This window comes from Stegostoma tigrinum, chromosome 3 (genome assembly GCF_030684315.1).
Source record: "Stegostoma tigrinum isolate sSteTig4 chromosome 3, sSteTig4.hap1, whole genome shotgun sequence".
Classification (NCBI taxonomy): domain Eukaryota; kingdom Metazoa; phylum Chordata; class Chondrichthyes; order Orectolobiformes; family Stegostomatidae; genus Stegostoma; species Stegostoma tigrinum.
Window position 1 is genome coordinate 100,027,166 of NC_081356.1, and position 13,695 is coordinate 100,040,860.

At 42.6% G+C, this 13,695-nt stretch overlaps 1 protein-coding gene across 6 annotated transcripts in view; it reads left to right on the forward strand.

The window, feature by feature from the left end:
- The window catches only part of LOC125450829 (xanthine dehydrogenase-like), a 217,017-nt gene that overhangs the window by 109,802 nt on the left and 93,520 nt on the right, over window positions 1-13,695 (forward strand). For 5 of the 6 annotated variants that reach the window (XM_048527126.2, XM_048527123.2, XM_048527122.2 and 2 more), the window contains 2 exons: window positions 3,297-3,373; window positions 6,337-6,419. In XM_048527126.2, coding sequence (XP_048383083.1) covers window positions 3,297-3,373; window positions 6,337-6,419 — 160 coding nt within the window. Of the gene's footprint in view, window positions 1-3,296; window positions 3,374-6,110; window positions 6,194-6,336; window positions 6,420-13,695 lie in introns of those variants that run through there. The other variant, XM_048527128.2, reaches the window with a different exon arrangement.

A 13,695-nucleotide genomic window follows, 5' to 3' on the forward strand; every position in this document is an offset into this window, starting at 1 on the left:
GCACCCTTTCCACAGCTTCCACTTTCTTCTTGTACTGCGGTGACCAGAACTGTATGCAGCACTCTGAAGTACAGAGGGTTCTAGGTGTCCTGTTTCATGAATTACAAAAAGTTAGCTTGCACATACAGCAGTTAAGCAGGAAAGCAAAAGGAAGTTTAGCTACTGCAAAGCTACATAGAGCATTGGTGAGGCCAGATCTGGAGTACTGTGTACAGTTTTGGCCTCCTTATTTCAGAAAGGTTGTAAATGCATTTGAGGCAGGTCAGAGATTTATCATATGAGAAAATGTCAGAAAAGCTGGGCCAGCATCGGAGTTGAGAAGCAGAAGAGATGATCTCATTGAGAAATAAGTGAACATAGGGACTTGACATGCTGGATGCTGAAAGGATGTTTATTCTTGTGGGGGAGACTACAACTGGGGGACACAGCTTTATATCAGGGGTTCCCCATATAAGACTTAGGTGATGAGGAATTTGTTTGCTTAGAGTGTTGTGAATATTTGGAACTCTCTTCTGCTGAGAATGGTGGGGGTTGGGTTTTAAATACTGTCAGGCAGTGCTATGAAGATGCTTTATATTTAATATTGCTTGGAGAAGTCAAGGTTTGAAGGATTGCGGAAAATTGATTTATTTCAACTTTTCTGGAAATATACAGAATGGCTACTTAAAAAAAGATCATTGCAAGTTTACTGTGGATATTGGAGATTTTTTTTTTAACAAGATTTCCTGTAAATCATATGACTGGTGATAGATAACTCTTTACTTTGCTGTAGACATATGCTGGGGCTGATCTGAACAGTGACCCTCCCTTTCCTGGACCTCTCCATCTCCATTTCCACTAACTGTCTCAGCACCGACACCTATTTCAAACTCACCGACCCCCACAGCTACCTAGATTACAGCTTCTCCCACCCACCTACCTGCAAGAATGTGATCCCATATTCCCAATTCCTCTGCCTCTGCTGCAAGTGCTCCCAAGATGGAGCGCTGCACTCCCGAACATCCCTGATGTCGTCCTACTTCAAGGGCCGTAGCACGCATTTCCCCCCCCGTCCCACTTTATAATACCTTCAACTGTATTTCTTGCATCTCCTGCACTTCTGCCCTCAAACTCCTCTCCCCAACAAAATGGACAGAGACCCCTGTTCTCACATACCACCCCACCAACCTCTGCATCCAGTGCATTGTCCTCTGCCACTTCCACCACCTACAACCCGACCCCACCAGCAAAAATATATTTCCCTCCCCACCCCTATCTGCCTTTCGTAGGGGCCACTCTCTCTGCGACTCCCTCGTCCGCTCCATCCTCCTCATTAGCCTCACCACCCCCCCAGCAAGTTTCCCTGCAACTGCAGGAAGTGCTGCATCTGACCTTACACCTTCCCCCCCATACCTCCATCCAGGGTCCAAAACATATCTGGCAGGGGTTCACCAGCGCACCCATCAATGTTCAGTGTGGTCTACTGTATCCATTGCTCCTGACGTGGCCTCCTCTCTGTCGGTGAGATCAAGCGCAGACTTGGTGACGGATTCACAGAGCACCTGCACTCTGTATGCTATAATCAACAACACCTGCTGGTTGCCAACCATCGCAACTGCTCCTCCTACTCCCTTGGTGAGATGTCCATCCTGGGCCTCTTCAGTGCCACAATGATGCCATAAGAAAACTGGAGGAGCAACACCTTATATTCCACCTCGGGTCAGATGTGGATTTAGCCCGATGGCCTAAACTTGGATTTCACTAGTTTTAAATCTCCCCATTCCTGGCCTCATCCTATATCCAACCCTCCCTCTCATCCCCGCCTCCTTGACCAGACACAACCTGTCCATCTTCTCTCTGACCTTTGTGCCCCGCCCATCCCATGACCTATCTCCACAATCTCTAACCTGCATTCACCTATCACCATCTCACCTACCTTTCCCAAGCTCCTCCCACCTCCCTCTATTTATTTTTGAGCCCTTTTCCCCCTCCCCAGACCCGATGAAGGGTGTAAATCCGAAACATTGACTTTCCTGCTTCTCTAATGCTGCCTGGCCTGCTGTGATCCCCCAGCTCCACGCTGTGTTGACTTTGACTCCAGCATCTGCAGTTCCTGCTATCTCTGACTGGTTTGGAGAGATGTTTATTTTGTCTGAGGGAAGCCTGCTAAGACCAAACAGCCTATCTGACCTCTTGTCATCTTGGAAAGGAAAACTTTCTTGTTAAGTTCGAAGTGTTTGTTCTTTTGAAACAATGATTGAAAAAACATCAAGATTTTACTTCCCGAGCAATCTGCGTCTGCAAAATTCAAAGACAGCCCTGCATGATTAATGACTTGATCACATGAGCAAGAACATTAGAGCAACAGATTCCGGAATATTCAAAGTTTTATTGCTACTGTCTTCCAGAATTACGCATTGGCCAATCGTTTTATTTATCACAGAGTCAACATCTGCAAAGAATGTTGTTTTTCTTTTCCAAAGGGAAGGAGAGAGAGAGAGTCTGTGTGCGCGTGGTTTTATATGCGTGTTTTGGAAATAAGCATTTTTGTTTCTATGTTACCAGTGTATGTGTATGTTAACCAGTTATTGAATCTTCATTGAATAAGTTGTGTTTTGATGATAAGCTGATAATTGTGTAGATCAGGATACCTGGTTGATGGATCTTTTTGTTTAACACCTGCTATGCCATTTTATTGGTCATCTTTAGTAACTGGGAAAATATTTTAATTTTATGTTGCGATCTAAGGAGTTACAGGACTTAAATGATAGTGCATTCCTTCAGCCTCGGTCATAATAATTGAGGTAGACAGTAGATAAAAGAGTTACTGGTCAGTGGGGTTGAGGCCACAATTGGATTAGCTATGACCTTGTCGAAAGCGGAGCAAGCTCAACTCCAGGTCTCATGTATTATCGTTGTATGTTATTCATGGGTGTTGTCAAAAAATACTTTCTCAGGCAAATGATGATGGAAAAATCAAGCTCAAATTTGGTTGAGCCAAGGTCATATGAAATTTCAAAATTTAGTATTTGTAAAGTGTACAGGGCAAGATGGTCAAATGTAGGAGCAGAAGTAGGCCATTCAGCCCATCGAGTCTGCTCTGCCATTCACTGGGATCATGGCTGATTTAATGATCCTTAACTCTTCTAAACTCAAATGAGTATAAGTCCAGTATACTGAACCTGCCCTCAAAAAACAATTCCTCCAGTGAACCTTCACTGAACTGTCTGCATTGCCAATCATTGAACAAAAATACAAATACAGATTTTGGATCCTTGTTTTTGACACCTGTGATCTGTCATTTCTTTCTTCCACAGGCTCCTGAAAAACAAACCAAATTCCAGCTGTCAGGATGTGGAGGATAACTTTGATGGCAATGTCTGCAGATGTACAGGTTTGTAGTTTTTTTCAATTAGCAATAATTTGGACAATGTATGTGATATCTTGAATGAGTTTCGGAGAATTACAAGCGATCAATTCACCTTCCTGCCCCCTTTTATTCATTATTCAGTGCTTTACCTCAAAGGCTTCTTGATGTCTGATGGTCTTGTCCATTTCTGCCATCTCTGGTGGTAGTTGTACATACTTCAGCTTGTAGATTGTTTTGGGGAATTGGGAAGTGAATTCCGTGCCACAGAATTCCCAGCCTTTTTCCTCCTCTTGTAGCTGTAGAATTTAATCAGCTAGTCCAGTTTAGTTCCTAGTCAGTGGTAGACACACAATAGAGTTAGTGGGTGGATTCATCAATGGTAATAACATTGAGTGTCATGCAGATATGTTTTGATTCTCTCTTGTTTGAGGTGATCATTGCCTGGTACTTGTGCGGTGTGAATATTACTTGTGAATTATTCAGTCCATGGCTGAGTATTGTCCAGTTTTTGCTGTATATGTACATACACTACTTCGGTATCTGAAGAAAAACTGAAAGAACTATGGATACTGTAAATCAGGAACAAAAGCAGAAGTTGCTGGAAGAGCTCAGCAGGTCTGGCAGTATCTGTGAAGAGAAAATCAGAGTTAACATTTTGGGTGTATTGGAAGGAAGGGTCACTGGACCCGAAACGTTAACTCTGATTTTTTTCTTCACAGATGCTGCCAGACCTGCTGAGCTTTTTCAGCAACTTCTGTTTTTGTTCAGTACCTGGAGAATTGGTAATTGTACTGAACATTGTACAGTCATCAGAGAACAACAGCTTTTTTGATGTAGCAAAGGCCATTTAAGAAGCAACTGCAGATATTTGGGTGTCTGACACTGCCCTGAGAAACTTCTGCAGTCCTGGGTCTGAGAAATGAACCTCCAGCAACCAAAACGTGACTTCCTTTGCGATACATATGACTCCAACCAGTAGAGAGCTTTCTCTCTGATTCCCATTGACTCCAAATTTTGGCTCAGAAGATCATTTACTGGGACCAATATGTTGAAGATTAAAAATAGCAAGAGTTAGAAAGTGCTGATGACAAAAGTTTGCAGGTCCCAGAACAACGTTTACACTGTTAGAGAGATCATTGAACAAGAAATTATCGGTATGTGTAACAAGGGTAAAGTAATAATTGGCGATCAAATTGACTAGGATAGTCTAAAAGGTGAGTTTTTAGAATGTTTTTGTAACGTGTGGAACCACTCAGGGACAAAGGCATTTTAGATCTAATATTATATGTTACAACATGTTTAATTATTAATTACAAAAGATCTGCTGGGAACTCGTGATCTAATGCAATTACATTCCATGTCACCTTTGAAAAGAACAGTGCCAAACAGAAACAAGATTCTTAAAATTAAACAACTGATTGAATTGGCACGAGGGCAGAAATAGCTGTCTGGGGATTTGGATTTCGATTGATAATTTGTTTTTATGCATTTGTGGAATGTGTGCTTTGCTGACTGTTCAATCCTAGTTGCTCTTGTCAAGTTAGAGATGAGCTGTCTTTTTGAACAACTGCAGTCCATTTAGGATAATTAAATCCACGGTGCTATTAGAGAGGGGGTCCCAAGTCTTTGACCCAGAGACATTGAAGTAACAATGAAATATTTTCAAGTTAGGAGAATGAATGGCATGGAGGGGAACTTGCAGGATGTGGGGTTCTCATGAATTTGCTGCCCTTGTCCTTCCAGATGGCAGTGGTTATGGGCTTGTAAGGTACTTTCTAAGGTGAGTTGTTGCGGTGTATCTTGTAGATGGTGCACACTGCTGCTACTGCCCCTTTGAGGTGTTGGGAATGAATGTTTGTTGATATTGTGTCAGTCAAGGGGCTGCTTGGGAGCTGCACTCACCCAGATAAGTAGACTGATTTGTGCCTTATAGATAGTGGACAGAATCTGGAGAGTCAGGAGGCAAGTTTCTTTCTCTAGGATTCCTAGCCTCTGACTTGCTCTTATAGCTGTAATGTTTATATAACCGTTCCAATTCAGTTTCAGGTCAATGGTAGCTCCCAGGGTGTTGAGCATGGGGTGTCATTGATGGTAATGGCAGTGAATGTCAAGTGGTAATGGTTAGATTCTCTCTCTGGAGATAGTCAATGCCTGACATTTGTGTATCACAAATGTTACTCGCCATTTGTTAGCTCAAAATTGGATTTTGTCAAGGTCTTGCTGTAAGTGAATGCAGACCACTGCAGCGTGTGAGGAGTCACAAACGATGCTGAACATATTGCAATTATCTACAAATCTCCCCACTTCTGACTTGATGATGGAAGGAAGGTGACTGATGCACTAGGTGGTGACGGTTACCCTATCCTGAAGAACTTGTGCAGAGGTGTCTTGGAGCTGAGATGAATAATCTCTGACATCTGCATAACTATCTAACTTTGTGCCAGATATGACTCCAACTAATGCGGTCTTGATGTCAAATTGCCAAAACGTATGGACGATAAGGATTTGAAGCCTAATAATCATGATGATATTGAATAGCACAGTAGGTTTGGTGGACTATTTAGTCTTTGTTATTACTATTTCTTACTATTGGTCCTGCAAAATGCTCTGAAACATTTCACTACATTTGGCCATTAAATGCAAGCTATTGTTACTGTAGAAAAGAAGAACTAATTGAAGAACCCAAATAAATGCAGAGCTGAATACTTAGTGGCTACATCGGAGACCATCAAGGTTGCAAGCAATGCAGGATGAATGATTTTTAACTCAAAGAAGACAGCAACTGGTGAAATATAAGCAATTGGTAGAAAAATAAAAAGGTGCAGACAGAAATGCCCCCTTTAGGTTTGTATCAAATTGACTTTTTAATTTTGACTTGTGAATAATTTTCTTACCCTTATTGGAGTAAAAACATGATAATTAAATACGCAGGAAATACCTGACAAATTGTTTTTGCTAACTTGCTACTTTCTATCTGATCAATCCAGGCTATCGACCTATTTTGGATGCCATGAAGTCTTTTGTAAAGAACACAGACACAAAGCTGGGAGGTTCCTTTGTTGATATAGAGGTAAAACTGAAATTGTTATGATTTAAAATTTAGTTTTCTCTTGATAATGAAATTAGATTCAGATGTTACATAGTCCCAGCAGCATTAGACTATTCGGCTCATCGAGTCTACGCCACCATTCAGTCATGGCTGTTATATTTTTGAACCGCCTTCTCCCTACAATCCTTGATCCCCCTACCAATCAAGAACCGATGTATCTCTGTTTTAAATACATGCAATGACATAGCTTTGACAGCTCTCTGCGGCGATGTGTTCCATAGATTAACCACACTCTGGCTGAAGAAATTGCTCCTCATCTCAGTTTTAAAGGGCCATCCCTTCTTCCCGAGGCAGTGTCCTCGGGTCCAAGTCTCTTCTACTATTGGAAATGTCTTCTCCGACTGTATTCAGGTCTTGCAGTATTCTGTAAGTTTCAATCAGATTCCCCCCTCATCCTTCTAAACTGCAGTTAGTACAGACCCAGAGTCATCAACCACTCGCATATGACAAAGCCTTCGTCCCCACAATGATTCTTGTAAACCTGATCTGGACCCTCGCCAATACCAGCAGATCCTTCCCTAGGTACGGGACCCAAACCTACTCTCAATATTCCAAATGCTGTATAGCCTTTTACAGCCTCAGCAATACATCTCTGTTCTTGTTCTTACATCTCTTATTCTAACCTCTTGAATGTTAAACTTCCTAACTGCTAACTGTGCCTGCATGTTACCCTGAAACGAATCCTGAATTAGGACTTCTAATTCCTTTTGTGCTTCAGATTTCTGAAGCCCTTCCTGATTTAGAAAATAGTGTGTACCTCTACTGTTCCAGCAAAGTGCATAATCTCACACTTTCCCACATTGTGTACCATCTGCAACTTCTTTGCCCACTCTGCTAGCCCGTCCATGTCCTTCTGCAGCCTCCCTGCCACCTCACTGCTACCTGCCTCTCCAACTATTTTGTGCGATCTGCAAACTTAGCAACAATTCCCCTCAGCACCTTCGTCCAGATCTTTAGTGTATAGGGCGAATAGTTGTGTTCCCAACACTGACCCCTGTGGAACCCCATAAGTCACTGGGTACCATCCTGAAAATAACTCATTTTTATCCATTTTCTGCTTTCTGCCAGTCAGCCAATCCTTTGTCCAAGTTAATACCTTGCCCCTAACACAATGGTCTCGTATCTTATTTAGCAGCCTCTTGTGCAGCACTTTGTCAAAGGCTTCTAAAAAATTCCAAATAGCTCACGTTGACTGGCTTTCCTTTGTCGAACTTGCCTGTTATTTCTTCAAGGAGTTCTAATCGATTTGTTAGGCATAACCTACCTATGTTGAAGCCATGCCTGCTCCACCCTCCTTTACCTTACACTTCCGAGTACTCTGTGTTCACAACATTAATAATGGACTGGAAAATCTTACCAATGACCAGGGTCTGGCTATCTGGCCTATAGTTTCCTGTCAAGAGCTGGATGAACTCAGCAGGCCAAACAGCATCAGAGGAGCAGGAAAGCTGACGTTTCGGGTTGAGACCTTTCTTCAGAAATTCAGGTTTCTGAAGAAAGGTCTCAACCCGAAACGTCGGCTTTCCTGCTCCTCTGATGCTGCTTGGCCTGCTGTGTTCGTCCAGCTCAACACCGTGTTATCCCAGATTCTCCAGCATCGGCAGTTCCTACTATTCCAATAGTTTCTTGTGTTCTGCCTCCCTCGCTTCTTAGACAAGAGTGTTACTTTCACCATTTTCCAGTCTTTTGTGACCTTTCTTGACTCTAGTGATTCCTGAAAGATCACCACTAATGCCTCCACTTTCTCAACAGCTACCTCCTATAGCGCCATAGGAAAGATATTATTAAATTCTGTTCAGAAAAGATTTACCAGTATGTTGCTGGGAATGGAGTGTGTGAGTTATAAAAATAGGTTGGATAAGCTGGGACTTTTTCACTGCAGTGTAGTAGATTGAGGGAGGACCTTACAGAAGTTTACGAAATCACGAAGGGCATAGATAAGGTGTTTTTCCTTGGGTTGGGGAATTAAAAACTAGGGGACATATTTTGAAGGGTGAGAAAAGAAAGTTTTAGAAAGGACATGAGGGCAACATTTTTACTCAGAGTGGTTTGTGTATAGAATGAACTGCCAGAGGAAGTGATGGATGCAGATACAGTTACAACATTTAAACGACATTTGGATAAGCCCATGCGTAGGAAAGATTTGGAGGGATATGGGCCAAATGCATGCAAGTGGGACTAGTTTACCTTGGGAACATAGACTAGTTAGACTAAAGGATCTATTTCCATACTGTATGACTGTATGATTATAACTGTGGGGTGGAGTCCATCTGGTCCAGGTGATTTATTCATCTTCAGACCTTTCAGCTGCCCCGGTACCGCCTTCTTCGTGAAGACCACTACACTCACCTCTGCCCTCTGATTCTCTTGAAGTTTTTGTATGCAGCTGGTGTCTTATGCTGTGAAGACACGTGTAAGGCACCTATTCAGTTCATCTGACATATCTTTGTTCCCCGTTACTATTTCTCCAGCCTCATGTTTCAGCAATCCAACGTCCACGCCTGCCTCATCTTTCAGATATTAAAAAAAATCTTGCAAACTTCTTTAATTGTTACTAGCTAACTCATTCTCATACTTCATCCTCTCCCCCCCACCCTTCCACCCCCATTGCTTTCTAAAATTATCCCTACTTGTTTATAACGTCTTCCCAATCCTCTGGCTTCCCACTAACCCTCATTGCATTGCACGCTCCTTATTTTGCTTTTATGTTGTACTTGACTTCTGTCTTCAGCCATAGTTGCCTTGCCCTCCCCTTAGTATGCTTCTTATTCCTTAGGTTAATTCTGCTGTACCTTCCAAATTATCCCCAGATACTCCTGCCATTGCTGCTCCACCATCTTCACTGCTGGGCTTCGCTTCCAATCAAATCTGGCCGACTCCTCCCTCATTATCTTTTCTGAATTGAAATACTGTTACATCTGATTCTGTCTTCTCCCTCTCAAATTTCAGGTGAATTCTGTCACATTATGGGCACTGCCCCCTAGGCGTCCTTCACTTTAAACTCCGTAATCAGGTCAGCCTGATGACATGTCACCAAATCCAGGATCACCTGTCCTTGAGTGAGCTGTTGCAAAAGATCATGTCGTAGACATTCCACATATTCCTTTCTTTGAGATCCACCACCAGCCTGCTTTTCCCAGCTCTCTCTCAAATTGAATTTCCCCATTCTAATTGTAAGGGTATCTTTCTCACATGCCTTTTCTATCTCCTGATTTATTTTCTTCCCCCCCCGCCCATGTTCCGATTACTGCTGGGAGGCCTGTACGACAACTCCCATCAGGGCCTTTTTCTCTACTGTCATTCCTCATACAGATTCTACACCTTCTAACCCTGTATCCCTTTTGGATAAAGCTTCTGGTTTTTTCATGGCAGACACATTACTTTTTAAAGAAAATCATTCTTTGAATGTGGGAACTGCTGGAACACCAGGAGCAATGCCAGCTGCCAACAGTGTACCTATCACTGACCTCAGATCAATAAGGGACACAGCCTAATGGCTGAATGAGGACAGGATGAGGTTGTAAGGAAGGGATGTAGGCTAACTGGAAGAAGAGACCTGAAGAAAGGACAGAGGGCTGGGTTCCTCAGTCAGGCACTGAGTGCCCTTCAAACAGTGTGTAGCTGCCCATTTGGGACACCAGTGTCCACTGCAGATTAGGTACTGGCAGTGACAGGATGACGCCTTAAGGTGGGCGTTAATTGTTGGCCTCAATTAGTATTTGTTGTGGAAGGCTGTCCTTGTGGTTTCTACCCTCCTAACATAATTGGGTGGAGATGGGAAGGCAGCAGGGTACTTGCGCTACATACTGTCATCCAATTAAAATGACCTGACTTCAAACTTTCTGGGGTGGGGTAATACATTTTCTCATAGTTATCTCTTTGGGAGAGTGATAGTAAACTGCCTTTTTCATCTGCAGTGGTTTGTATGATAATCTTGCTCCTAACATGTTGTCAGGTAAGGTATTCCAAGATTTTGATTTACGGAAGACTATTAAAATGTGTCAGAATGACCTGTCCCTTCAAAAAATGTGTCCAACCTGCATCAGTTTATTTTTCCATTGATAGCTTACATCTTACCTGTTTCTGCTACCTCTGACCCCAAATCACCTACTTATTGATTGATTCAAGCACACTCAATGCTCTGCATTGGCATCACTGAGTATGGCTTATTTCTCCTTTTCTTTAGTGACTTTGAAGAAAATGCATTTCTTTAAGTTTACTTTCCCCGTCACACTTTGGTTATAGGGCCACTAAATTGAATGTTGATCTGATATTTATGATTCAGTGACATGTAACTACAGGTTAGAAAATGACTGCACTGCTATCATTCCAACTAATGGATGTAAGTTTGCTCGCTGAGCTGGAAGGTTACTTTTCAGACGTTTCGTCACCATTCTAGGTAACATCATCAGTGAGCTTCCAGTGAAGCGCTGGTGTTATGTCCCGCTTTCTATTTATGTGTTTAGGCTTCCTTGGTTTGGTGATGTCATTTCTTGTGTTGGTGATGTCGTTTCCTGTTCTTTTTCTCAGAAGGTGGTAGATGGGCACCAAATCAATGTTTGTTGATGGAGTCCCGGTTGGAATGCCATGCTTCTAGGAATTCTCATGCGTGTCTCTGTTTGGCTTGTCCCAGGATGGATGTGTTGTCCCAATCAAAGTCTGAAAACGAACCTTCCAGCTCAGCAAGCAAACTTACATCCAGAACCTCAACCTGAGCTACAAATCTTCTCAAAACTCGCTAATTTCAACTAATGCAGAGGGAGCAAAGAGGCAACTGCTCATCTCATTGTTCTTACGGTGGCTTGTTAAACTTAGAAACTGTAGTCCTATATCCAGAACCGAGTCATGGATACATAAAATAAGAGCGATCGTTGTAATAGAGTCATATAACATGGAAACAGACCCTTTGGTCCAACTAGGACATGCCGACCATGTTCCCAAACTAGCCTAATCCTACCTGTCAGCATTTGGCCCACATCCCTCCAAACCTTTCCTATTCATGTACTTATCCAAATGTCTTTTAAATGTTGTATCTGTACCTGCAACCACCACTCCCTCTAGCAGTTCCATCCACACATGCCACCCCCTTTAGTAGTTATTTCCTCATTGACATTCTGATGGCAGGCAGGTAATTGGCAGGGTGTTTTTCATTTGGTAGTGGGATTGGATGCCACTGACAATACACTTATTACCAATCCCATTATCCTGGAACCCCCACACTACTGTTAGGGAAGGCACTCCAGGATAATGACCTAGTGGTAATGAAGGAAGCACTATATAGTTCAAGTCAGTGTGTGTATGACTTGAAGAGGAACTTGCAGTTCATGGTGTTCCCGTGAGTCTGCTGCCTTGCCCTTCGGTGATAGAACCGACAGGTTTGGCAGATGCTGCTCTAGGAATCTTGAGCAGGTAGAGCAAGCTGCTGCTGCTGTGTATTGTTGGTGGAGGGAGTGAATGTTTAATGGTTGAGATACCAATCAAGCAAGTTAGTTTGCGCTGGATGGTGCTGAGCTTCTAGATATTGTCGTAACCGTACTCATCTGAGCAGTGGAAGTTCATCCATCATACTTCTGACTTTAAACTAAATAATTCAATTGAATGGAAATTTATGAAAAAAGTTAAAGGGGTTATCAAAGTTTCCAGCACAAGGATAAAAGTGGATGTAGATTCAGTTATAAACTGGGATGAAAAGCAGCACAGCTAATATCCCTGATGGTACATGATCTGACGCCTTTGAAGATGATGGGCTCTTGCTCACAAGGAGACCCCTGTTGGACTCATCCTGGGGATTTAAGAGGAAACAGAATTCTCTTGCTTGATAAGGTCTGAAATCAGGAATGTAACAATCATAACTATCTTCAAGAGGGAGATAGCTCATGCTGTCAAAATAATTGAGCTATTTCCCTTTTGTCTGCCGTAGGGAAAATGGTGGCATGCATTCCCCAGAATCACTTACTCCCCATGGCTGAGGAAATATTGCCAGAGACACAGTGTGACAATAGTTCGTCGAGAGGAACTGCTGATTTGGGCAGGCAAATCAAAGTGAAATATTGAGGAAAGAACCAAAAGCTCTTAACTGTATTCATCAATCAGATCAAAGCGTCAGAGGCCAGGATTCCTGTAGCGAGTAACTCACTACCTGAGTCCACAAAACCTCTCCACATCTTCAAGGCACAAGTCAGGAATGTGGTGGAATACTGCCCTCTTGCCCGGATGGCTGCAGCTCCGACAACACTCCAGAAGCTTGAAACCCTCCACCACTGCTGCTGAGCCAAAGATACCCACATCTTATGAATGAATTTACAAAAAATATAAGACACAAGTCCCTGTGGTACTCCCCTGAAATTTGGATGGCCAAGAAACACTGTCACAATCTCTACAGTGTTGTGATGGTATGAATGCATCGGTTTGTGTGGGAGATTTAAAATAGATGCCTTGCAGGTATTAAGTATTATCTAGATAGAAAACTCTTTCACCTCAACTGAATGGACCACCAAAAACACATTTAATCTACAATATATGGATAACTGTAGTGTTGTTGTCCACCTGCATTATATTTGCAAGCCACATTTGATCTCTTCAATTCTGCATATCTGTCTATCCTTGAAAGCTGTCAAAGCAAAGTTCATATCTATCCAGTGATAATGGGAACTGCAGATGCTGGAGAATCTCTCTGATGAAGGTTCAAGGCCCGAAACATCAGCTTTTGTGCTCCTGGCCTGCTGTGTTCATCCAGCTCCACACTTTGTTATCTTCATATCTATCCAGAACGAGTCAGTCAAATATTCCATCTCTCATCTTCAGAACTGAGGACCGCCTCTGTCATGTTGTGTGGAATTGCCTCATGCTAAATAGGAATGACTTTAAAAAGATCTAGCAGCTCAAAAATTGGGCAGCGGGCCATCAGTAGCAGCAGAATTGTATCCAACCATAACCTATAACCTCACAATTTCTCACTCTACAATCATTAACAAATCAAAGGTCAATTCTGTTTCAGTGAAGAGTACAGGAGAGCATGCTAGGAGCAGCACTGGGCATATCTACAAATGAACAGCAACATGCACTGCTGTGCTGAAGAGCTAATGTAGCATGTAATTGAAGGCAGAAGTAAGTAATGACACAAGCAATGGACAGGTTTGAGATCTGCAGCTTGACCACATCCAACTATGAATGGCAATAAACAGTTAAACAATTAACAGGCAGAAGAGGCTCCACACATATCTCCATCCTCAATGAT